Below are 23,536 nucleotides of genomic sequence, written 5' to 3'. Positions count from 1 at the left end.
CACTGGGGCTGGGAGGGTCTCTGGGGAGGTCTGGACCCTGCAGTGGGGCTGGGAGCGTGTCTGGGGAGGTCCGGATTCTGCAGTGGGGCTGGGAGGGGTGTGAGTCAGAAGCAGAGCACTGACTGGTGGAACGGTGAAGATGGAGGCATCTGGGGGGTGGGACAGCCCTGGGCTGGGGGGACACAGGCAGTAGGGGGATGGGGCTGGAGCAGCTGTTTCAGGCTGGCTCTGTGGGCTGGGCTGGGCTGGCAGCTCCCTGCAGGGGAAGGATCCATTAGGCAGATCCAGCTCCATTATCTCTAATAGCCCTGAGCTAGGCAGGCCTCCCCTGGGGCCCAGCGAGCCAGTGACCCTGCCTGAGCCCGGCTGCTCCACATCCCCCTGCCAGACACTCCGCTCTGCCCCTGCCCCTGCCCCAGCTGGGAGAGGATGCAGCAGAGGGGGCTGACGGTGGGTTTATGGCATGCAAGGGGGGCTGTTTGCAGCTTCCACTCCCACCTGTTGGAGACAGGCAGAGTCGAGGGGGGGGGTCACCACAGCTTCAGCTCCCCGCTTGGCTTGATTCTGAGGCTGCTGCCTGGCTGGAGAGGGAAGAGTCCTGCTGTATCCGGAACAGGGCCTGGAGCGGCAAAACCCCTGTGCAGGGCTGGGTTCGGGGCAGTCTGTGCATGGGAGTGGGGGGGGGTTGGGGGCTGCTGTTTGACCAACAGCACACACACCCCTCACCCCTGCACTGGACACAAGAATCTGGGTCTTGCCCCGGAGGCTGCGTCACGCTAACCAGCAGCCTGAGCTGAGAGCTGGACAGGCCTTCGAGCTGGCACCCCACCCCCCCGGGTCACAGGGGGGAGGCGGATGCCATGTCCCGCTCTTGGGCCGCAGGGCATAGCTCTGGCCTGCGCCCTCTGGCTGGGTGTCGAAGGGGGGGGCAGATCCCTGCACGCATCCCCTCCCCGGCTCCCTGGCATGTGAGAGGGTCTGGCTGTCAGCGATGGGGGGAGCGGGGGCCTCCAGCTGCAGCTCAGACAGAGATGTCTGGCTGAGCAGGGAGGGTTGGCAGCGCCAGGCTGTGTCTTGTCTGGGGCAGGGCTGCCTGCGTCCCAAACAACCGCGCCCCCCCCCCCCCCCCGGGCGGAGACCCTCCACTGGGGCGGCAGCTGCAGGGGGCTCAGAAAGGGAGATGGGGAGAGGTGTGTGCGCGTGAGGCCAGCTCTGCAGGGACTGGACCCACCCAGCTGCCCCTGCCCCTGCCCCTGGGGAGGTGTCTGGCCAGGCTGGGTGGGGCAGTAGCAGCGCTGAAGTCGTGCAGGAGGGGGGGTCCCATTCACCAAAGCCCCTCCCCGCACCCCCCTCCTTCCCCAGGCTCCATTCATGTTGTGCTGCCCTGTGTGTGTAACCCAGCATGAGCCCCCCAGCCCGGCCCCCGAGCACGGAGCCAGCCCCCTGCCAGCCAGGCTGCTCCCTGCTGCAGCTGAGGAGAGGGGGGCAGGGCCGCTGGGCTCTCCACCCTCCCCACCGCTCTGGAAGGGGAGTGGGGTCTAGTGGCTATGGGGGTGTGTGCCAGGAGCCCTGGGTTCTGTTGCCGGCTCTAGGAGGGAAGTTAGGGAGCGGGAGGGGGGGCAGGGGGAGTGTCAGGACTCCTGGGTTCTATTTGCAGGTCGGTGGGGTGTGGTGGTTAGAGGGGGGAGGGGGGTGCCAGGACTCCTGGGTTCTATTTGCAGGTCGGTGGGGTGTGGTGGTTAGAGGGGGGAGGGGGGTGCCAGGACTCCTGGGTTCTATTTGCAGGTCCTTGGGGTGTGGTGGTTAGAGGGGGGAGGGGGGGTGCCAGGACTCCTGGGTTCTATTTGCAGGTCCCTGAGGCAGTGGTTAGAGGGGGAGGGGGTGCAGCCCCACCCCGTAGATTCCCACCTGTCAGATCCCTGCGCCCCAGGATCCATTAGCTGACCCCCGCGTCCAGCACACGGCGGGGGGTGGGGGGTCGGTTGGGCTCCCGGGGCTCTGGCCCGCGGCCGAGGGGGGCGGAGCCTGCCCCCCCGGTGGGTGGGGGGGGCGCTATAAAGCGGCAGCCCGGAGCCGGCGGCTCCTTCCATCGCCAGCCGCGGGGCCGCGCCAGGATCCGCATCAGGGCCGCAGCCATGAGCGCCCGGGCCACCTCGTACCGCCGCGCCTTCGGGCCGCCGCCGCTGCTCTCGCCGGGCTCCGGCTCCTACTCCTCCGCCTCCGCCTCGTCCCGCCTGTCCGCCGCGCGCCTGCTGGGCTCGCCGGGCCCGGGGCGCTCCGCGCAGTGGGTGCGCGGCTCGCTGCGCGCCGCGCAACCGGCCCGCCTGGCCCCGGGCGCCGAGCGGCTGGACTGGGCGCTGGCCGAGGCGCTGAACCGCGAGTTCCTGGCCACCCGCGGCAACGAGAAGGCGGAGCTGCAGGAGCTCAACGACCGCTTCGCCAGCTTCATCGAGAAGGTGCGCGCCCTGGAGACGCACAACGCGGCACTGCGCGCCCAGCTGGGCCAGGCGCAGGCCCGCGAACCCGCGCGCGCCGCCGACCTGTGCCAGGACGAGCTGCGGGACCTGCGGCGCCAGCTGGAGCTGCTGGGCCAGGAGCGCGACCGCGCGCAGCTGGAGCGGGACAACCTGGCCGAGGACCTGGCCGCGCTCAAGCAGAGGTGCCGTGGGGCTGGAGTGCAGGGCTGGGAGGGGGGCGCGGGTTATGGGGAAGGGGGCGGGTTATGGGGCGGGGCGCAGATGATGGGACTGTGGGTTGTGGGGCAGGGAGCGGGTTGTGGGGAAGAGGAGGGGGCGCAGGGGAGCGAGGGGGTGCGGGTTATGGGGAGGGGGCGCAGGGGAGCGAGAGAGGTGCGGGTTATGGGGCGGGGCGCAGGTGAGTGGGGTGCAGGTTATGGGGCAGGGTGCAGAGGATGAGGCTGTGGATTATGGGGATGGAGCGTGGGGGAGGGGGCAGGGAGTGGGTTATGGGGAAGGGGAGGGGGCGCAGGGGAGCGAGGGGGTGCGGGTTATGGGGAGGGGGCGCAAGGGAGCGAGAGAGGTGCGGGTTATGGGGCGGGGCGCAGGTGAGTGGGGTGCAGGTTATGGGGCAGGGTGCAGAGGATGAGGCTGTGGATTATGGGGATGGAGCGTGGGGGAGGGGGCAGGGAGTGGGTTATGGGGAAGGGGAGGGAGCGCAGGGGAGCGAGGGGGTGCGGGTTATGGGGAGGGGGCGCAGGGGAGCAAGAGAGGTGTGGGTTATGGGGCGGGGCGCAGGTGAGTGGGGTGCAGGTTATGGGGCAGGGTGCAGAGGATGAGGCTGTGGATTATGGGGATGGAGCGTGGGGGAGGGGGCAGGGAGTGGGTTATGGGGAAGGGGAGGGGGCGCAGGGGAGCGAGGGGGTGCAGGTTATGGGGAGGGGGCGCAGGGGAGCGAGAGAGGTGTGGGTTATGGGGTGGGGCGCAGGTGAGTGGGGTGCAGGTTATGGGGCAGGGTGCAGAGGATGAGGCTGTGGATTATGGGGATGGAGCGTGGGGAAGGGGACAGGGAGTGGATTATGGGAAAGGGGAGGGGGCGCAGGGGAGCGAGGGGGTGCGGGTTATGGAATGGGGTGCAGGGGAATAGGATGTGGGTTATGGGAGGGGAAGAGGGGCTGCAGAGGAGGGGCTGTAGAGATGGGGAGGGAGTGGAGTGTGGTTTATAGGGAAGGAGGTGCAGGGGGGATGGGGGCTGTATGGCAGGGAGTGGAGCACAGGGGAATGGGGTATGGGTTATACAGGAGGAGCATGGGGGTGGGTTATGGGGATGGGGAAGAGGGGCCGTAGGGGTGTGGGTGGGAGTGGGGCACAGGGGTGGGTGAGAAGGATGCAGGGGGTGGCTGAGAAGGATGCAGGGGGCTGGGTTGGGAGGGGGTGATGGAGAAAGGGTTACAGGTGAATGGGGGGCAGGCAGGGCAGCAGCTGGTGATGTTCAGGGCAGACTCTGCCCCCCGCCTAAAGCAGGCAGAGCCGCTCCGAGGACCAGCGGGCTGTGGGGGGCACAGGGTGAGGTTTGGGGGCTGAGCCGGGGCAGGAGAAGGGTGGTGGGCGGGTAGGAGGGGTTAGGGGTAAGGGAGGCGCAGGGCTGGGAGGATGAGGGAAACTGAGGCAGGGGTGGGTGGGGCCATAGGTGCTGGAAATAGGGGGATCTGACTCAGGCTTGAAATGGCTTCACAGCTCAGTTCAGTTTAATGGCTCTCACCCCCCCCCTTTGCCCCCACTATACAAATTGTTCTAGCCCCCCTGGGTGGGGCCGACCGCCTCCCGTATAGTGTGGGTCTGTGACCTGAAGAAGGAAGGGATATCCCAGCAGCCCTTGGGGGGGGGGTCTGCAGTCTGGGCACCCCCGAGCAGCGTCCTGCCAAGCCTCAGCGTAGGGTGGAGTCGGCAGGGGTGGGGCACTGAACTACAGCAGCATGGGTGGAGGGAGCGAGGGCCCTGCTGCCCCTCTGGGCCCATGGGGGGATGCTGCAGGGTGTGGTGTCCCCCCTACCCGTATGGTCCCCGCAGATGACTGCAAGGCGGGGCTGCTGGCCCCCTGCTGAAGAAGCTGGGGTTGACGGTTCACAGCTGCTGCTCCAGAATGCTGAGTGCCCCCCTCTACAGCTGGGAAATCCCCCCCCCCCCGCCGTGATGTGGGGGTGTCTTTATCCTCCAGGGGAGAGGATGTGGGGGGCTGTTCACAGTGCAGGATTCCCTCCCTGGCACTGCCCCACCCTCTTCCAGTACATCCCAGGGTGGGCCCATACCCCTGGTTTGGGTGGGGGGGTGGACCAGTGCGGAGCCCCGCTCCCCCAGCTCTGTTCAGGGACTGAATTTGGCCATCCCAGGAAGGGGTAGGGGCAGAGGGGCCCCTCTGATCGCTGGTGGTGTTAGGAGGACGTGGTGGGGAGAGGCTCATGGGGTGTTCAGGGAGCGTGCCCAGTGTGTGCATGGGGGGGTGGGCATGGCAGGGGCTGGAGAGAGCTGCGTGTGGGTGTCCTGCCTGCATCTGACCCTCTTGCTGTGCCCCCCCCAGGCTGGAGGAGGAGATACACAGGCGTGAGGATGCAGAGAACAACCTGGTGCTGTTCCGGAAGGTGTGTGTGTGTGTGTGTGTGTGTGTGTTTGGGAGCAGGGCGGGGTGGCAGCGGCGGCAAGGGGCTCTGGACTGTGTTCACCTGCCTCCCTCTTGTATGCACACTCACACACACATACTTGCATGCACTCTTGTTCACATGCTTGTGCATGTCTTTGATCACATACACTTTTGCACACTCATGTACAAACGTGTCCTTGCAGGTGCACTGCACCCCTGTGCACAAGCCCTGGGATCAATGGGCTCTCGTTCCCATTTAAAGGACACTGTGCTGGCCCCGTGCACCGGGGGAGGACACGTGGAGCTGAGAGCCGGACGTCTCCCTGTCCAGGCCGCGTGTGCAAACGTGTGTGATCCAGAGCCCAGCAGTGCAAAGACCTGGCCCCAGCTCTGCTCAGGCCTCGCTCTTGGGACAGGAGTGGGGAGGGGGGCTGGGACAGGGTTCCTCCCTGTGGGCACGTGCACCCAGGAACATCATCCATGTGATGGGGTCCACATGCTTAGAGTGTTCACCCAGACATGTACAGAGAGACACGTATGGCCCACGGGTGGTCACACAGGCACTTGCATAAAGACAGACGTGCAAAAACAGCCCTTCAGGGTGTGTGCCCACACGTGCACAGTCACAGACTATAAAACCTGGACACAGTGTCCCCATGCCCTTCATGCAAGGAGAGGGACCGGCGGGCCACATTGCCCTCTGCGTGCCCCCCACCCCTCCGTGGGCCTGTCCCTGGCACTCGGCCCCCTGCCTCCCCCCTCCACAGGATGTGGACGACGCCACCCTCTCACGCCTGGAGCTGGAACGCAAGATCGAGTCGCTGATGGACGAGATCGAGTTCCTGAAGAAGCTGCACGAGGAGGTAGGGGGAGGGTGGGGGCCCAAGGGGGGGCAGGGGGGTGAGGGGATTGGGGGTGGCTTGGTCCTGTGGGGGAAGGAGAGGGCGGCACATTGATGTGGGGCCCTGACAGCGCCGCCCCACTCCCCTCCCACGCTGGCCCAGGCAGACCCCAGCTGGGGGGGGGACTCAGCAGCAGCCAGCCCCGAGAGCCCAGGGACCTTGCCGCCATCTCGTGGTGAAGAGCAGAACTGCAGCTGCAGTGCAGCCCCACCCTGCACCAGGCTGCAGCGCACCTGGGGGAAGGGGAGGGGGGCACAGACCGGGGCCCCCAGTACTAGGCTCAGAATGAAACTTCTGGGTGCAGCTGGGGCCCATTGCAGGGCGTCTCACGGTCTCTCTTGTCCCAGGAGCTGCGTGACCTGCAGGTGAGCGTTGAAAGCCAGCAGGTGCAGGTGGAGATGGAGACGGTCAAGCCGGACCTGACGGCCGCGCTGCGTGACATCCGCACCCAGTACGAGAGCATCGCGGTGAAGAACCTGCAGGAGTCCGAGGAGTGGTACAAGTCCAAGGTACTGGCGCCAGTCGTGGCCCTGGGGCGGAGGTGCCCCACACGCTGCCAGCGCCAGCAGGGAGAGCCGGGGGTGGGCACATGGGGCACGGCTGCTCCTGCTGGGGGGCAGGGAACCAGCTCACCTGCAGGGAGCTCCCCCTGCACCTCGCTGAGGTAGCATTTTGGGGGTCCTAAGACCCCCTCCCCGACGCTCCCTCCCTCTCCCAGTTTGCTGACCTGTCAGACGCGGCCAACCGGAACCACGAGGCGCTGCGCCAGGCCAAGCAGGAGATGAACGAGTCCCGGAGGCAGATCCAGAGCCTGACCTGCGAGGTGGATGGGCTGAAGGGAACTGTGAGTACTGTTCAGTGGGGTGGGGGGACCCCAGCCCCCTAGCACTGCTGAGGGAAGAGCACCCCCCAGTGAAGCTCTCTGCAGCAACTGGTTATATGCCCCATGCCTGAATCACAGCCCTGCAGCTTTCTGCAGCACAGCTCCCCTGGGATGGGGTGTAGGGGGGGCAAGGAGAGACCAGGCCCACTCGGACCAGGAGTCTGACGCCTGCCCTCCCCCCCGTGGCCAGAATGAGGCGCTGCTGCGCCAGATGCGGCAGCTGGAGGACCAGTACGGGGTGGAGGTCGGCAGCTACCAGGACACGGTGGGGCGGCTGGAGCAGGAGATCCAGCACCTGAAGGAGGAGATGGCGCGGCACCTGCGTGAGTACCAGGACCTGCTCAACGTCAAGATGGCGCTGGACATCGAGATCGCCACCTACCGCAAGCTGCTGGAGGGCGAGGAGAACAGGTGGGTGTGGCACCGGGGAGCCCGGCTGGCAAGCGCCATGGGGGGGTGCCTCTGTCACTCACTGTGCTGTTTGACCCTCCCCCAGGATCACGATCCCCATCCACTCGCTGGCCTCCCTCAGCATGAAAACGTCAGGTGAGTGTACAGCCCCAGCTGGGGGGTGTCTCTGGCCCCGCCTCCCCCAGGAGTCTCTGCCCCTCCCCGGCCAGGTTTTTTGGGGCTCCCTGGGAGTCTGGGTGTCACTGGCCTCTGCCAGTCACACAGGGTCAGCTGCGTCCAGCTGCTCTCGCTGGGGAGCCGGGCAAGAACTCTGCTGTCGCTGAGCGGGATTGTTAGGGGCAGCACCTGCCAGTTGGGGGATCTTCCCCAGTCCTGGTGCACACCCAGCCCAGGGCTTGGAGGCCTCACCCTGGGGGAGTGTGGGGGGGAGTCCAGTGGCTGCAGCCCCTTCCCCTCTCATGGCCTCCCTGCACCCCCTGCCCAGTGCCTGAGCCGGAGCAGACCTTGGAGAGCCACACCAGGAAAATGGTTCTGATCAAAACCATTGAGACCCGGAATGGAGAGGTGAGTCTTCCCCTGTCGGGGCGGGGAGCTGCCCGGGTGCAATGTGCCAAGCAGAGGGTATCGGGGTGTTGGGGGAGGAGGTCAGGGCATGCCCAGGCCTGTGAAGAGGTTCCCTGAGGGTTCAGCTGTCATTCAAATCCCAGTGTTACAGGCACATGCAAGGAGAAGTAGCAGTGTCCAGTGGTTAGAGCAGGGAGGCAGGACTCCTGGGTTCTATGGCCAGCTGAGGGTGGCGTGAGCTAGTGGTTGGAGCAGGGGAGGGACCCAGGATGCCTGGGTTGTGTACAAAGCTATTGGGGAGCATGGTGTAGTGGCTAGAGCAGGGAGCCCCAGGACTTCTGGGGTCTGTTCCTAGCTCTGCCTCTCTTGGGCTAAGTGATTCCCCTGTCTGTGCTGGGGATAACGCTGGGGCTGGGGGCTCTGGGGCCTGTCAGAAGGGCTCCAGGATCCTCGGTGGCAGGGGGCGTAGCCAGGCGCTGGGGCTGAGGGGTCTAATCCTGTGGTCTCGGTTCCACCCCCCCCCCACGTGGCAGGTGGTGACTGAATCGAGAAAGGAGCAGAGAAGTGAGCTGGACAAGTGATGCCGGCACCAGGCCTCTGCCCTGGACCCAGGCGATGGCGTGAAACTGCGAGACCCCTGCTGCAGCCCCCCACACCTGCTCCCAGCCGCACTGGCCTTATTACTACTGATACCTCTGCCACTCTGCCCAGTCCTCCCAGCCCACCTGCGCCTGGAGGGGGGAGCTCAGCCATACCCACTCACAGCCCAGGGCAGGGGCTCCCACCGGGCTCCCCCATCCCTTTGCCCCTCTCACCACAGGCCGTTTCCTCTGGCCCTCCCCTGTCCTATGCCCTTGGATCTGACCTAGCTGCTTTTCCTGCCCCGCCTCAGCCCCAGCTCTGCCTTGGGGGGTGGGGGTGAGGGAGTGACCTTCCCAGACTACATGTGCTGACTGAGCTGGTAAAGCAGCATCCTGGCTTCCCCTCCAGCTGCTGCCCGTGCTCTGCCCACACAAACCCCGAGCCCAGTCACCGATCCAGTCCTGCTGCTCAATCCCACCATGATTCCTGCTCCCAAGGTAGAGGCCCTGACCGAGTTTGGTACCGAAGAGGAGTCTGATGCTGAAGCTGATTCCAGAGAGGAACTGTCCTGGGTCTGAGATCAGTCCTGAACTCTGGAGGGATGCTACCTCCCACCAGCGGTTCTCAGGGCTGACATGGTTCCTGATGAGAGTACAAGGGTCAGTGCTGTACCAGAGACTCCTGTTTCTGAGTGTGAGACCAATGTCTGACATGGTGTCCATTCCCAGTACGGGGTGAGGCCAGGCCCCCAAATTCTGACACTTATCAGGCCAGAAAGTGCATTTTAGTACAGACACCAATGGCTGGGACTACTGCCCACTGTTGGATTTCTAGCCCGAGTGCGCTCAGCCTGGATTCCTGCTCCCCAGGTAAAATCCCAGTACAAATGGCTGACGCTGAAGCAGTTCCTAGTCCTGGTACTGCCTTTTTCCAATGCTGCTGAATCTCTGTCTCGATTCTCATTTGTGCTGCTGAGTAGCAGCTGGGAGTGATCCCTTTCCTAACATTCTCACCATTTTTAACACCCGGTACTGCTGCCTGCTCCTGACATTGATTTTGGCTTTGATCCCAAATCCCAGCCCTGAAAGGGATAAGTGTGTCAGGTGCTGCACAACAGTGCTGAGTGAGACAAGGGGGGGGTGAGCTAATACCTGGTATGAGACCAACTTCTGTGGGTGAAAGAGACAAGCAGTTGGTCCAAGAAAAGAGATTAGCTCCTCCACCTTGTGTCTAGTATCCTGGGCCCACCCGGGCTGCAACGGACAATAGTGACGGTCCAGTGCAGTCCCTGAGGGTGAATCCTTCCCTAAGGAGCTCTGCTGGGGCACTGAGGCTCAGTTCTCATTTTGAGGCGGATCCCTGCCCATCTGATAGCGTGCCTCTCTTTGATTTCAGACACGTTTTTTCAGTTCTCCTGCTCTGACATGGGAGAGTTTCTTCTCACCATTCTCAGCACTGGCTCCAGGGGTGGCTCTAGGCATTTTGCCACCCCAAGCACGGCAGGCAGGCTGCCTTCGGCGGCATGCGAGCGGGAGGTCCGCCGAAGCCAGGGTCCCAGCAGACCCTCTGCAGGCAAGCCGCCGAAGAGACCTGCCTGCTGCCCTCATGGCGACCGGCAGAGCGCCCCCAGTGGCTTGCTGCCCCAAGCACGCGCTTGGCGTGCTGGTGCATGGAGCTGCTCCTGGCTGGCTCCAATACTTGAACAGATGCATGGAACGATGTTTCCTGCTGCCAAAATGTGCTGCTATCCCAGCTCAGTAGCGATTCCTGAGCCCAATACCTGCTGCTGACACCAAGCCCTACGGTGCTTTTCCGATCCTGCTCCTATGAGTGAGTCCCAAAGCGTATTCCCTGAGCCTGACTGCAGCTGAATATGCAGTCCCCAAATGCTTTACCCCACTGCCATCCTCACGTCTGTGCTCTGGCCACCTGGCTGCACATGCTGTGCCTGACTATCAGATCTACCTCCCTTGTCCCAGCCCTGCCTTTAACGAGGGGGCTGGGGTAGGGACCCCTCACCCTGCTGGAATGACACACTGGAGGCTCTGAGTAGCTGCAGGCTCGTTGCTTTGGTGCTCCCTGATCTGCCTAAACGACGAGTGTTGCCCAGTGCTCAAGCGTGGTGTTGAATGTGCCCCGTCTTGCTTTACTGGCCACTAAAGATCATACTGTGGAATCGCTTGTGTCTGCTTCTAGTCTGTGCCTCCTTGTCCCAGTGTCTGGTATCTCCATCCCCCCAGTGGAGGGGAAAAGGGGGGAGAGGCCTCAACTTTGACCCCTTGAGGCAGTGCCTGCTAAGGGGCCCCTGTCTGAGGTGAGCTGGCAGCTCTTAGAGGGCAAGTGGTGCCCTCGCAAAATAACCTCACCCCACTTGGACCTAGCGGATGTCCTGTGTTGGCAGCCATGCGGGGGAGGCCAAGCTCCCTGCCTGTGCCTCACAGGAAGTTCCTTTAGGGCAGCGTGTGGTGGTGATGGGGAGCTTGCCCATGCTGTCTGCTATGGGGGTGGCGAGAGGCTGGTTTCAGACTAGGGCCCCACAGGCATTGACCCCATGAGCACTAGTGCCTGTTCACCCCTTTCACTGCAGCTCTCGGCCCTGGCCAGTTCCCCACGAGGGGATGCCTGTAAGAATCCAGGCGGTCAGTGGGGTGAGCTGTGACCATGCCATGCAGCATGAGCCAGGCGCACGGGGGGTGATCTGTGGGCACAGCAGTGCTGTGGGGGTGTCCTCGTGGCTGTGTGAAGCTGTGCCTGGTTGGCAAACCCTCGTACCATGGTATGACCTGGCACCATGGCACGATGCTGCCGTCTGGCCTGGTGGAGCTGGTCTAGGGAAGACCTCACAGCAGGATGAGCACCTGTGGGTGCCCCCAGCCAGTGAGAACCATGGGGAGTGTCTGTGGCATGGCCAAGTGCCAGGCCCGGACCCTCTGGTGTGACCTGGAGCTGGGCCTGGCCCCCCCATGGCCCCCCTGGGCGTGGCCTGGAGCTGGGGCCTGGCCCCATGTGGCCCCCCTCAGCATGACCTGGAGCTGGGCGTGGCCTAGAGCCGGGGCCTGGCCCCACGTGGCCTGGAGCTGGGCCCCATGACGACACTCGGAGGATCCAGCCTATCCCAGCAGGCCATCCTCACGCCGCTCTACCCACGCCCTTCGCTATGGCCTAGACGCCCAGCTACCTTCAGCTCAGATCTCGCGAGATCCTCGACTTCCGCTGGGCGACCTTGCCCCGCCCCCCCGCGCCTGATAGGCCGGAACGGGAGGTGGGAGGTGGAGGAGGCGGACAGCGCCGACCAATCCGTCACCGTCCGCCCTACGCTTTGCCGTCGTCTTCGCCCCGCCTCCCTTGCTCCCGATTGGCTCGCTTACGATCGACCCCGCCCCCGGTGGGAGGAGAGTGACCAATCAGCGCTGTTGGTATTTTACAAACCGGCGGGGAGCTGGCGACTGCTCCTAGGGCGCTGGGCTGGGCTGAGCGGACGCAACCGAATCAGCCGGCAGCAGGTGGGGGGAGCACGTGCCAGGCTCCGGGGGACCCCGGGGTGGGGGGAGCCGGGGGGGGACCCTGGGGTGGGGGGGGCAGGTGGCCATGGGGTGGGATCCCCGGCTGGGGGGAGCCGGGGGGGGACCCTGGGGTGGGGGGGGGGCAGGCGGCCATGGGGTGGGGTCCCCGGGGGACCCCGGGGTGGGGGGGGGGAGGCGGCCATGGGGTGGGATCCCCGGCTGGGGGGAGCCGGGGGGGGGACCCTGGGGTGGGGGGGGGGCAGGCGGCCATGGGGTGGGGTCCCCGGGGGACCCCGGGGTGGGGGGGGGAGGCGGCCATGGGGTGGGATCCCCGGCTGGGGGGAGCCGGGGGGGGACCCTGGGGTGGGGGGGGGCAGGCGGCCATGGGGTGGGGTCCCCGGGGGACCCCGGGGTGGGGGGGGGGAGGCGGCCATGGGGTGGGGTCCCCGGCTGGGGGGAGCCGGGGGGGACCCCGGGGTGGGGGGGGGCAGGCGGCCATGGGGTGGGGTCCCTGGCCTGGGTGTCCTGGGGTAGGGAGAGTGGGGGGGGCCCGGGGCTTTCCTCGCATAGGGGGTGTTTAGGGATGAGGTGTACGTAGGGGGGCGTCTTTAGCTGTGGGGTTCTCTGGGGGTGTCGGGCATGGGGAGTGGGGGTCTCTGGTCTGGGGGTCCCGGGGTCGGGGCAGTAGAGGATGGGGTCCTGGTGGGTTCCTGGCATGGGGGGTGTTTGGGGATGAGGTGTACATGGGGTGGGGTCCCTGGCTGTCGGGGTTTCTGGGGGTGTCGGACACGGGGAGTGGGGATCCCTGGCCTGGGGGTCCTAGGAGGGGGCCAGTAGAGTGTGGGCCCCCTGGCAGTGTCTGGGGATGAGGTGTACATGGGGAATGCCTTGGAGTGGAGAGCATCTGTGGAGGATCCCTGAGCTGAGGGCCTGGGAGGGGGGTTTCTGGGGGCTGTAGTGGTTGACTGAGTCCCTGGAGGGGTTTGCCAAGGGGGAGGTGGGGTTCCCTGAGAGCAGTGGGGTGGGGGATTCTCTGGGCTGTTGCGCCGGTAGGCGGGTCCCCGAGGACCAGCAGAGGGGAGCTTTCGGGGGTGGCAGGAGGTGGTGTATGAGTGGGGGGTAGTAGGGAGTCGTGCAGAGCTGGGGGGGCCTGGGGCAGGGGACAATGTGGTGGGCAGCATGGAGGAGACTGGGTTGGGCAGAGATTGCAAGAGGGTGCAAACAGCAGGGACTCAGACTCTGCCCTTGGAGTGTGGGTGAGCTTCCCCAGGGGCCGGTGCTGGTGACATTCTGCATGGGGCAGAGAACCTGTGGCTAGTGCTGAGCCTTCACCAGAGGTGCATTGAACGGGCTAGTGAACTGGGGCCAACTCTGCAGTGGCCAGGATCCAGCCACGTGGGCTCAGTGCTCTGGGCCTGTGGCCAGTCCCCAGCCAGCTCGGAAGGGAATTCCTCATGCGCTGGTGCTGCCAGTTCAGGTCTAGCCAGGGGGCAGGACGTGAGCCCATCGGTGGGTCTCCTCTGGTGTGGTGGGGACTGGGAGGTGGTTACACCCTGCAAGTTAGACCCTCTTCAGCTCCTGGGAGCCTCTCTTCCTCCAGGTGCAAATGCCAGGAAAGGTGCGGCAGTGACTTTGCTTGGTGCAGCTGTCAAAAATGGCCCAGGTCAGGAAGAGTCCGGAATGGGTTTCCTTGGCCCACCCACCCCGGGGCAAGTGGAAAGGGAGCTGCTCCCTGGCCGGGAGCCACCCGCAGCTGGGAAAGGAGAATGAGCCGTCTGCCTGGGACGGGTCAGGCACGCGGAGCCGCAGCAAGATCCCTGTCCTGTCCAAAAGCCGCCTGCCCCTGGACTTCCAGCAGCTGCACCAAGCCTGGGAGAGCCAGTGCCAGAAGGTGAGTGGTGGCTGAGGGGGAAGCTTTGGAAACTGGCCTGAAGCACCATTTGTTGGCTGGTCCCTGCACCCGGAGGAGAGCTGCATGGAAAAACACCTGGGGCATAACCGAGACATAGAGCAGGGGCCTGTGCCAGGCTGGCAGCTGTAAAGCCTAGACCCCTGTTTATCCCTCTTGGGTGTGGGAGCTGTTACGCTCGGCTCTCTTCCGCAACAGGATCCTGGTACCTGTGTGCTCCCGCTGATCCACAGCTCCCTTTTAACAGAGGCAGGGCAAACTCTGGTGCCCCAAGCCCCTGGGAGTGCAGAGCGAAGAGCGTTAACTGTCCAGCACGTTGATCAAAGCTTAAAACTCCTCCCGGGGGTGCTTGTTAGCAGACAATCCGACTCTGGTGCATCTGATCCTGGCTGGTCCAATGTTCTAGCCAATGCCCCCTCTCCGGGTCCTGCTGCCACGGCTGTGATCCTCTGGGAGAAGAGCAGGGTGTTCCAAGCCCCCCTTCCCCTGGAACGCTGTCTTCCAAGGCACAAGGTAGTGCAAATCGGTTGTGCTGCAGCTCGCAGTGATGATTATCCCCTCATCACTCCAGGGCTGTACAGGCTGGAGGGGAATGCCCCTGGTGTGACGCTAGCATGGGACCCAAATCCTTATTAAAATGAGAAAAGAGGTGTGAGGAGAAAGTGGTGGGTGAGAGCGAGGGGCAGGGGAGCCAGACCTTGGGTTCTGTAGCTGGCTTTGGGACAGGGAGTGTGGTGTAGTGGTTAGGGCGGCGGCTGGGAGTCAGGGCCCCTTGGGTTCCATTCCCCTCTCTGTGACTGATGCTGTGTGATGTCAGGCAATTTGCTTCCCTGCCTAGTGCCTCAGTTTCCCCTGCTAATGGGGATGCGTCTCCTGCTCCACACCGCACGCACGCTTGTTGCTGCAGCATAGGGACGCTTGGCAGCGAAAGGCTCTGGCAGTGGGGAGTCAGCAGGGTCTGACACTCGACAGCCGTGTAGGCAGGAGAGGCGCTGCTTGGGTGTGTAGGGGCTTACCTGGGGGGATCAGGAGTGCACGGCACTCGACTCGCCTCGGCTGGGCCTCGCTGCCTATGCTGCCGTGTTTGTGGGGTGTGCAGCGTTCGTCCTCTGCATGCCACTGTCATCTCCCAGGTGCTGCCCCTGACTGCTCGATGACTGTCTTTCTGCCCTGCCCAGGGGAAGGCTGCCGGTAAGAAGCCCTGTACGCAGACCTGTCCCTTTAACCTGACCTGCAAAGGGGACAAGTTCCACGTTGTGCCCTGCGCTGATATGGCTGCAGCCACGGAGCCGCCGGCGGGATCCCCCAATCCGCTGAGCAGAAGCCAGCCCAGAGGCCCACTGGAGGAGATACAGCTGGGGGCAGCGGCACAGAAGAACGTGCCAGGCAGCTGCGTCCCCGGTGGCAAAGGTACCAGGGCTGGTGCAGTCCCAGCCTCTGCCAGCAGGGGGCGCCAGGCTCATTTCCTGACACACGGTCTCCTGCTGTGATGCTCTCGGCCTCACAAGCTAAGCAGGATTGAGCCTGGGCGAGGGGTGGATGGGAGACCTGGAGAGACAACTCTGGGAGCTGCAGGAAACTGTCCTGGCACCTTGTAATTGGTGCTCTTTGCGCTGAGTCAGTGCTGGCCTGGTCCCCCAGCGTGGGGCTGGGGTGCTCGGCCGGAGGAACAGGGTACAGGGATGCTGAGCCCGGGGGCGCTGTGCAGGTGGAGTACCACTTTTCATATGAGTGGTGAAGCCCAGGGACTGGCTACCTCTGCCAGGTGCCACGGCACATTTCCCAAATGCCCAGCCAGAACCCTGGCATTCCACTGGGCATCGGGACACCTCTTCTGGCCCAGCTCCAGCTCTGGTAACTGCATTCCTTGCCCTGGCAATGTTGACTGCCTTTGGGGTTCCTTGATGTGTTGTGCTGCAGTGTTTTGTGCTGTGAACTGGCAGCAACACTCTGCCCCAGAGGTGGCCACATTTCAGTGCAGGATGATCTTGTAAAGCATTTTGAGGTCCTTCAGGTTGAAAGACGGGCTAAGATCATGGGATGAGGGGGAGGAGCAAGCTACCTGTGGCTTAGTGGTTCCATTTCGGCCCCTTGACCACCGTGGTGTCTCTTGCAGAAGTGGAGTTTGTGGCTGACCCGGTGGCTTTAGCCAGCATCCTCTCCAACGTGGGGCTGGCAAACAGCACGCTGGGTGTGGCCAGGAAACCCAGCCTGGCCCGCCGGGTCCCTGTGAGGGGGAGCAGGGGAAAGTCGCTCCATGCCAGCGGACGCGCACGGGTAAGTCCTGGCCTCCAAGGCCCCACTGTGGAACCAGCTCCCTGCTGGCACTGGTGGCCGGCTTGCCCACCCTGTTGTGGAGCCACCTGGCTCGCTGGGAGCTCCAGGCTGAGCCGGGGCCCGAGATGGGCTGTGACGGCACTTAGCGGGCCATGGGCTGTGCGGGGAGGAGACTCATCTTTTCAAGGGACACTGTTATGTCCTCCCTGTAATCACCCCTTCATAGCAGGTGGGGCGGCTTGGTGCCGGGACTCCTGGGTTCTACCCCAGCTCTGGGAGGGGAATAGAACCCAGGACTCCCACTCTCAACTGGCTACGTTGCCTCAGTTTCCCCATGTGTAAGATGGAGCTGATGGCCTCTTTACAGTGGGCTGAGGTCTGAGCTCCTTTGTCTGTAAATTGTTTTGATGTCTTGGAAGTTCTGATTTCTCTTCTTTTCTCCTGACCGTGGTGAGCTCGCAGCCCCCTTGCACCAGGGCTTTGCTAAGGGGTGGGTCTGGGACCCACTTGCCTAACTGGCCTCCCTGGCTGCTTTTTTCCTACAGATGGTGCATGGCTCCCTGTACGTAGCTTCGGGGACCCCTGCCTTGTGCCCGGATCCAGCCCGCACCTCCTGCTTCTCCCGGCTGGCTCCTCAAGGTACAGCCCCCTGGCCTCTGCAGCTGGGGGCCCGGATAGCCCTGGGTGGGATGGATGGAGCAATGGGGGAGCAGCATCCTCAGGAGGTGACCCCTTGCTGCAGGGAAGGGAGCCCGACAGCATCTGCTGATCCTGGGCTCTTTGGTGTCATTAATAAAGCATTGATTGCTCCCAGGGCAGAGCTGAGAGTGGCCCCCCCGGGCATTGCCCCCACGCACCGCCTGACTCCTGCCCTCTCTGCTCTGGCCCCCAGACGCAGCTCGTCGGGCCACACAGGATCCTGCTCAGCACAGTGGCCTGCTCCTTAAATCTCAGCAGATCCAGGCCCTGTCGGCGACGTTGAGGGACCTGGGGTCCTGCGCCCAGCCCGCGGTGAGTGCTGGCTCCCACCCTCCTCTCTGCCTGGCTGGAGATGCCATCGCGGGGGACTGGGGCACCTGCAGGGTTTGGAGGGGCTGCACTGGTCCCTGCTCTGGCTGGCAGTGCCCATCTCTGCAATGAGGCAGGTGCTTGCAAAGGCTGTCTGCCTCCAGTGCTTAAGGAGCCACGTGAGGGCTGACAGCAGGGAAGGGCCTCACGGGGGACATGGGGTGGATCCAGGTGACCCCTCGTATTAGCCTGGTTCCCTGCGCAGCCCACAGACTGGGTTCCTCTGCTCCAGAACCCGCTCCAGTCCATGCGTGGTCTGGGCCAGCTGCCCACTGCTATACCCCGTGGCTGGTGCCCACTCCTCCCGTGACCCCTCGGGGTGGGTCACTGTGGGGCTGGATACATTCCATGGGCGCTGAGGTGCCCGTCTCCAGGGTGGCGTTGACGCAGATGGGGGCAGGGCGGTGTGGGTACCAGGTGCCTGCCCAGCCTCCCTTAAACCAGGTTTCTCTTGGCACCAGGGGCACCCCACTCTGCAGAGACTTGGCACAGGGGCAAAGGAGGCATGTCGGGGGCACCCGCATCCCATTGCCACGGCAACGCAGAGCAAACCAGCCGGGAGCCAGGAAGCTGGTGGAACCAGGGACCAGTCCAGCAATGGCAAAGCAACCGGGGGCAAGGCTGGCACTGGGGGGCAGAGAGCAACCCACAGGTGACAGGGAGTGCACGCCATTAATGGGTAGGGGGGAGGAACATGCCATTAACCGCCCATCGCGGCTCTCATGGCTCCGTGATCAGCTGGGGGGTTCACAGCATGTACCTGCCATTCCCAAGGAGCAGCCACAGCCGGCCTGGGCCCCCTCTGGAGCCAGGTTACAATGGGTTAAGTAGCAGAGCCCTGGTGTGTGCTGACCCCCAGCCAACTTGCTGCATACAGACCTCTGCCCCCAGCCCCCTGCCGGGATCTTGAGCTGGGGGATTCAGACCTCAAGTGGGACTCAGATGGCAAAGTGCCCCACAGCTGCCCTAGCCGGCAGGGGTGGGGAATGAGCAGCGCCTGTTTTCTCTGCTTCAGCAGCGGCTCACCCTCGAGGAGGGATCCCATGGGAGCATCACAGACAGGTAAGAGGCCATGTCCTGTTTGCCTGGAATAGAATCCAGGGGTCCTGGCTCCCAGCCCCCCCCTGCTCTAATCCACCAGCCCCTACTCCCCTCCCAGAGCCAGGGAGAGAACCGAGGTGTCCTGGCTCCCCAGCCTAAGTCCCATCTTGCCTTATGAGTGATGCAGTGTTGGGCACTTTGTCATGTGCCCCCTCCCTTCCCCCTCCCCCCCCCCCCCCCCCGGTCCCCTATGGCTGCTGACCAGGCTTGGAGAGGTTAGATTGGTACCCGTCAGTGTCAGGATGTTGATTTCACTGGAATCCGTGGACACACCAGGCAGAGCCAGAGCCGCCGTCCGGCCCTTCCTTCATGGGCCTGGGCACATGATGTCCATAGTTTGTGTTTTAAGCGTTATAAACTTTTTTGAGTCTCAACATTTACAGACACCAAGTAATTCCTCTCCACTCCGCTATTGTCTGATTTCTCTCCCCCCGCCCCCCCCTTCCACCCCCATGATCTGATCCTGCAGCTCTGAACAGTTAAATCCCTGGAAATAGGGAAAAACGCTTAAAATCCCTGACATTAGCCATTGGAAATGTAACTGAAATGGACTCCTACCACGTCAGTTGCTGACCATCTCCTCTCCTCACTCCCTGCAGAGGAGTTCGTGCCGGACCCGGATGCCCTGGCCAGCGTCCTCTCCAACATGGGGCTGAGGCACGCTGACCTGGGGCCCACGGGAAAGCTCAGCCTGGCTCGGAGGGTGCCGGTGAAGGGGCTGCGAGGGGTCCCACCCTCCTCTCAGGGGAGCATCATGGTGAGCTGTTCAGGGGTACCGAAGCCTGGCCTTGTGGCGTGGTCCTCGCTGGGCTCATGTCTCTCGTCTGGTTCCCCCTGGGGCACCTGGTGCTGGGGGCACTTCCTCTGCCTAGCGCTTGGTGGGGTCCTCACCTGGGGGCCTGGCATTGGTGGGGCAAGAGGGCAGCTGGTGCCAGGATTCCAGCAGCTGGGCTGCCCCCTCCAGCCGTACCTTGGCCCAGCCAGTGCCTGCAGTGCTGGGGGTTAGGCGCAGGCTGGCCCAGGGGTTTGGGGTCTGCCTGGCACTGGCACCCCTGCCCTTCAACCTGCAGAGCAGAGGGGACTGGCTGAGGCTGCCTTCTCTCCCCCCTCAGGGCAGCAGGACCTCGCTGCTGAGACCTCAGGGCAGTGTCCCCCCGAAGAGCGACTTCGTCCGCACCTCCTGCTACTCCACACTGGGACTTAAAGGTACAGACCCCTGCCCTGCTCCTGGGATCCAGCCTGGGGGGGAGCTGAGCAGGGAGGGTCTGTGCTTCTTACACATGATGCACAAGTTGGGGGAGGGGGGTTGTCTGTGCCAGGGTTCACTGCTCTCAGCCTCCCCTTCTCTCCAGGTATGGAGGCCCCGGATGGTCTCCAAGCAGCCCAGGTGGCTGGCACGTCGCGGACCCGGGAGATCAGCCGCTATTCGCCCTTTGGCTCCGCCCGGAGGGTGCCCGTCACGCAGCCCCAGTCCCTGGTTTGTACCCTCGGACAGGGCAGGGGGTGGGAACCTCCTCAGGGAGGAGTCGGGCTGGGCAGCTCCTGTCATCCTGACCTGTCAGAGCCTTGCCCTCTGCTCGGCTGGTCCCCACCCTCACTGAACGTGGGGCCCCTGGGGTCTGCCCAGGGGTTAGAGGAGGGGGCTGGGGAGCCAGGACTCCTGGGTTCTGTCCCTAGCTTGGGGAAGGGAGTCTAGAGCAGGGTGGGGAGGGGCTGGGAGCCAGGACTCCTGGGTTCTCTCCTTAGCCGTGCCCCACTCAGTCTCTCTCCCCTGTCTGTCAGGCAGGGGGCTGCCAGGCTGGGCCCTGTCCAGCTCTGCCTGGGGTCCCTGTCCTTGGATGGATTCACTGCAGCACTTGGTTGGTTCTCCAGCTGCAGGAGCCTGAGACAGCCCTGGCCGGTCCGTTCCCTGGGGTGTGGGGCAGAGGGCAGCCCCAGTCGGACCCAGCCCCATGTGCTAGGTGCTCTCCACATGAACCCTTCTCCCCTTGCAGCGCGGCAGCTGCTTCTCCACCCGCTTCCCCCACCGCCTGGCTGTCTTCCCCCGCACACCCAGCACCGCAGAGGCCCTGGACAAGCACCCGGCCCAGGGAGCACTGCAGGTGGAAGGGGATGGGGAGTTGGGGGGCAGGACCAGGGATGGATCCACTTGGTCCCAGGGTGCTGTACTGGATGGGGAGGGGCCCGGCTCCTGGGCTGTTGGGGGAGCAGTTGCCCTGCTCAGGGTCTGAGGGGTGGGGTGCCCCCTTGCTGACGGGCAGGCTCAGGGCTCTGCCAGCCCTTGGCTCCCCAGAGCTGAGGTGAGCTGGGCTCCCGTGGGTAGGGGTGGTGGGGGTGGCTATGGCCCATTGTGTGCAGGCCTTTGCTGATGCCATGTTCTCATCTCTAGACCCCAGCCAGGTGGGCCGGCGGCCTCTCCCCGGAGCCCAGAAGCTCTGACCCTGATGACGCAGCCCCGCCCTGGGTGAGTGCCCTGGGGCTAGGGGGTTGAGGAGACCCAGCAGGGCCCTTTCCCAGACGAAGGATTCCCTTCCTTTGACCCAAGGCCAGCTGAGCCCATCCCGCTCTGGGACAGCACCCCAGGACGGGAGGAAAGGGGGCTGCAGTGGGGCTGACGTCATGGGGGCTGCATGACCCCCTGCCCCCAGATCCTCTATCCTAGCTGAATTTGGGACCCCCCCACATGGCAAAGAGCATGGGGAGGGGGTGCTGAGTGGGGGTTGGAATTGGACTGTCCTGCAGCTTCTGTGGGGAAGATCATTCTGTGCCCAGGTGGGGCCCTGCGAGCGGGGAGGGGGTTCTGGGCTGGGTCTGGTCCCGCGCCGCTGACGGTACCTCCCCCCAGGAGAAGATCGTGGTGCGTCTCTTTGGGGACGGGGAGAGCCAGGCAGCCGTGGAAGCGTCGGTGAGGAAAGTGCTCGCCCCGCCCGGCGAGGAGAGCAGCAAGGCGCAGGTAGGGGGGCCTGGCTTCTTCCTGTAGCATGTGGGGTAGGGGGGGCCTGAGAGGCCAGAGTGGTGAAGACGATGAGCTGGCCTCCTTGGGTACTGCAGGGGGGCTGGCCTGGGGGGGTCCTGTTCTGACTCTTTCTTCCCCCGGCAGCGCATCGGGTTTCTGACCCGGCTCCTGTGGAAGGAGGTGGAGGGGGCAGACGGCTCCTCCAGCCTGGAAGAGCTCCAGAGCCTGCTGGCTGCCTGCACCCCGTCACCCGGGCCCCCCCAGACACCCTCTGCTCTGCCAGCAGCCAGTGTCGGGCTGGAGCGACTCCCCTCCCCTTCTTCATGCCAGGAACCTGGGCTGGGCCCTGCCAGCGGGACGACGCTCCCAGCCAGCTCCGCTGCCTTCCCTGCTGCGGGCACCACACTGACCTTCTCCTCCCAGCGGCCCGTCTGCTCCCACCCTCTCATCCGCTCCCTGAGGTCGCCCACCGCCGGCGGGGGCACTGCAGGTAGGACACGGCTCCGCCCCGAGTGCCCCGTGGGAGCACCATAGCCTCTTTGGACCGCCCAGTCTGTCTGCTACCTGGCCAGTGAGCTGATGGGCTCCACCCAGTGGGGCGCGGGCTCCGATCCAGCCCCAGGGTGTTCGGGTCTCCCTGCTGCAGCCCCGGTGGCTGGCTGGACGGGGGGGACAGACTGTGGGCTCCAGGCCCCCGTGCGGTTCACAGTCACTCTCTCCTGCAGGGGCCAGGGCTGCCCCCGCCGCCAGCCCCCCGTCCCACGTGGCCCTGGTGAAGCAGCGGCTCGGGGACCTGCTCAGCGCCCCCCAGCGCTTCCAGGAGGCCTGCCTGGACGACGAGTGTGCCTTCTACATGGGCCGGCCCCCTGCCCGCCTGCCCCCTGCCACCCGCTGCTGCACAGACCCTGTGGCCACGCTGCTGCAGGCCCAGGAAACCATGGTGAGTCGGGGGGCAGGATGGGGGCTGAGAACGCTGGCCCCTCTCCTCAGTGTCTTTTCCCTGGGGTCTCTGCATTTGAGGGGGTAGGGGATGAGCCCTGGTGCCAAACCCACTATTCCCTGGGGAAAGAACTGAATCGGGACTTCTGGGCTCTCTCCCAGACTCTGGGAGGGGAGGGAGGTCTAGTGGGTTGTGGGGGTGGGTGGGCACCAGGACTCCTGGGTTCTCTGCCTGGTCCTGGAAGAGGGGCTAGTGGTTAGTGAGGTGGGCACTGGCAGCCAGGACTCCTGGGTTCCCAGCAGTGGGGGGGGGAGTGTGTCACAAGGTGAGATCCCAGCCTCTGTCTCTCCCCTCCAGCACTTTATCCCCATCATGCAGGTGGCACCTGGGGGTCCCCCGGGGGAAGCTGGGAGCTCACTCCAGGCAAACCTGCCACCCCAGCCCTTGAGATGATGGAGGCGAACCAGCGCCCACCTGGGTTCTGCCATGGATCTGCGCCCCCTTGGCAGTGTCAGCGCAGGGGCTACCCCCAGCACGGGCAGGGCCTGGCTTGCCCCCCCACCTGCATCCCACGCTGATGGATGGGCCAGGCGGGCACCTCCTGTTCTTTTTCCGGGGGCACAGGGGGACAGGCCCCATGTCGCCCCTGCTGCAGCCCCGACACCCCTTCCCTGCACTGGCTTGTTCAGGACCCCTGACCCAAGGGCTGCTTCCCTAGGCGACCCCCCCGACCCCTGGCTGGAGACAGTGCCGCGAGTGCATCGACCCAGCTGCTACTCGGGCTGAGCCTGTCACATCCCCTGTGCTCCGCAGCTGCCAGCCGCCCCAAGCCCAGATTGCAGGCTCTGGGCCTCTCCGCCTGCCCCTGTGATCTGCAGGCCTGTCAGCGGCCCCTGTGCCCAGCCCCCATCCACCCCTCTCTCTATTTATTACCAGCCCAAAGCCCGGGAAGCAGCAAACTCTGTTTTGAATGACAAGCTGGCTGTTACTATGTCACTCTAATAAAGTATTGTTTACACTTGGCCATTTATTGTAGGGTCTCCTGTTTTGCAATAGGCCCCGCCCCCCCCGCCCTAGGATCCCTGGTAGGACTACGACTGACCCACTTGCCGAAGTGTTAACCTGTGGAACACACTGCAGCAGGAGCAGGTGCAGTCCCTGGCATTCCCCTGCCCTGGGAGCTGCAGGGGGTACGACTGGCAGCTGAAGGGGGCAGGGACTCTCCTTTGCTGCAGCCTGGGATATCCAGGGGGGGGACCTGAGCCCAGGTGGGATCACTCAAGTCCTAGCGTGTCTGTCCGCTGGGCCAGAGGTAGTTACATTTCCAGGGCCTGGGCAGCTGTGCC

The 23,536-nt window shown here is 64.5% G+C and overlaps 2 protein-coding genes across 6 annotated transcripts; both read left to right on the top strand.

Annotated features, from left to right (window-relative positions):
- The first annotated feature begins 2,135 nt into the window (after window positions 1–2,135).
- PRPH (peripherin) lies at window positions 2,136–9,972 on the top strand. Its single transcript, XM_030554788.1, has 9 exons — window positions 2,136–2,659; window positions 5,035–5,095; window positions 5,862–5,957; window positions 6,344–6,505; window positions 6,715–6,840; window positions 7,070–7,290; window positions 7,376–7,425; window positions 7,775–7,854; window positions 8,388–9,972. The coding sequence occupies exons 1-9, from the start codon at window positions 2,136–2,138 to the stop codon at window positions 8,433–8,435; spliced, it is 1,368 nt and encodes a 455-aa protein (XP_030410648.1). The 3' UTR covers window positions 8,436–9,972.
- A 1,785-nt stretch (window positions 9,973–11,757) lies between these two features.
- TROAP (trophinin associated protein) lies at window positions 11,758–23,208 on the top strand. 5 transcript variants are annotated; one of them, XM_030554745.1, is made up of 17 exons: window positions 11,758–11,939; window positions 13,540–13,830; window positions 15,027–15,258; window positions 15,965–16,125; window positions 16,671–16,764; window positions 17,018–17,136; window positions 17,655–17,845; window positions 18,209–18,255; window positions 18,894–19,051; window positions 19,407–19,500; window positions 19,647–19,771; window positions 20,289–20,396; window positions 20,684–20,758; window positions 21,140–21,247; window positions 21,395–21,740; window positions 21,976–22,190; window positions 22,548–23,208. In XM_030554745.1, the coding sequence occupies exons 2-17, from the start codon at window positions 13,594–13,596 to the stop codon at window positions 22,641–22,643; spliced, it is 2,406 nt and encodes an 801-aa protein (XP_030410605.1). In that variant the 5' UTR covers window positions 11,758–11,939; window positions 13,540–13,593; the 3' UTR covers window positions 22,644–23,208. The 5 variants fall into 5 exon arrangements, with proteins under 5 accessions (XP_030410605.1, XP_030410606.1, XP_030410607.1 ...); XM_030554746.1 differs by having other exon boundaries at window positions 13,515–13,830; XM_030554747.1 differs by lacking the exon at window positions 11,758–11,939 and having other exon boundaries at window positions 13,127–13,830; window positions 18,212–18,255.
- The last annotated feature ends 328 nt before the right edge of the window (window positions 23,209–23,536 follow it).

Source organism: Gopherus evgoodei, chromosome 3, assembly GCF_007399415.2.
Source record: "Gopherus evgoodei ecotype Sinaloan lineage chromosome 3, rGopEvg1_v1.p, whole genome shotgun sequence".
NCBI classification, from domain to species: domain Eukaryota; kingdom Metazoa; phylum Chordata; order Testudines; family Testudinidae; genus Gopherus; species Gopherus evgoodei.
This window is presented reverse-complemented; position numbering and strand designations above follow the sequence as displayed.

Excerpts from the sequence above, each read along its gene's own strand:
- PRPH (XM_030554788.1), top strand. The coding sequence starts at position 2,136 with ATGAGCGCCCGGGCCACCTCGTACCGCCGCGCCTTCGGGCCGCCGCCG. Across the intron at positions 2,660-5,034 it reads CTGGCCGCGCTCAAGCAGAG|GCTGGAGGAGGAGATACACA; the intron begins GTGCCGTGGGGC and ends TGCCCCCCCCAG. Across the intron at positions 5,096-5,861 it reads ACCTGGTGCTGTTCCGGAAG|GATGTGGACGACGCCACCCT; the intron begins GTGTGTGTGTGT and ends CCCCCTCCACAG.
- TROAP (XM_030554745.1), top strand. The coding sequence starts at position 13,594 with ATGGCCCAGGTCAGGAAGAGTCCGGAATGGGTTTCCTTGGCCCACCCA. Across the intron at positions 17,137-17,654 it reads GGTCCTGCGCCCAGCCCGCG|GGGCACCCCACTCTGCAGAG; the intron begins GTGAGTGCTGGC and ends TCTTGGCACCAG. Across the intron at positions 18,256-18,893 it reads CATGGGAGCATCACAGACAG|AGGAGTTCGTGCCGGACCCG; the intron begins GTAAGAGGCCAT and ends CACTCCCTGCAG.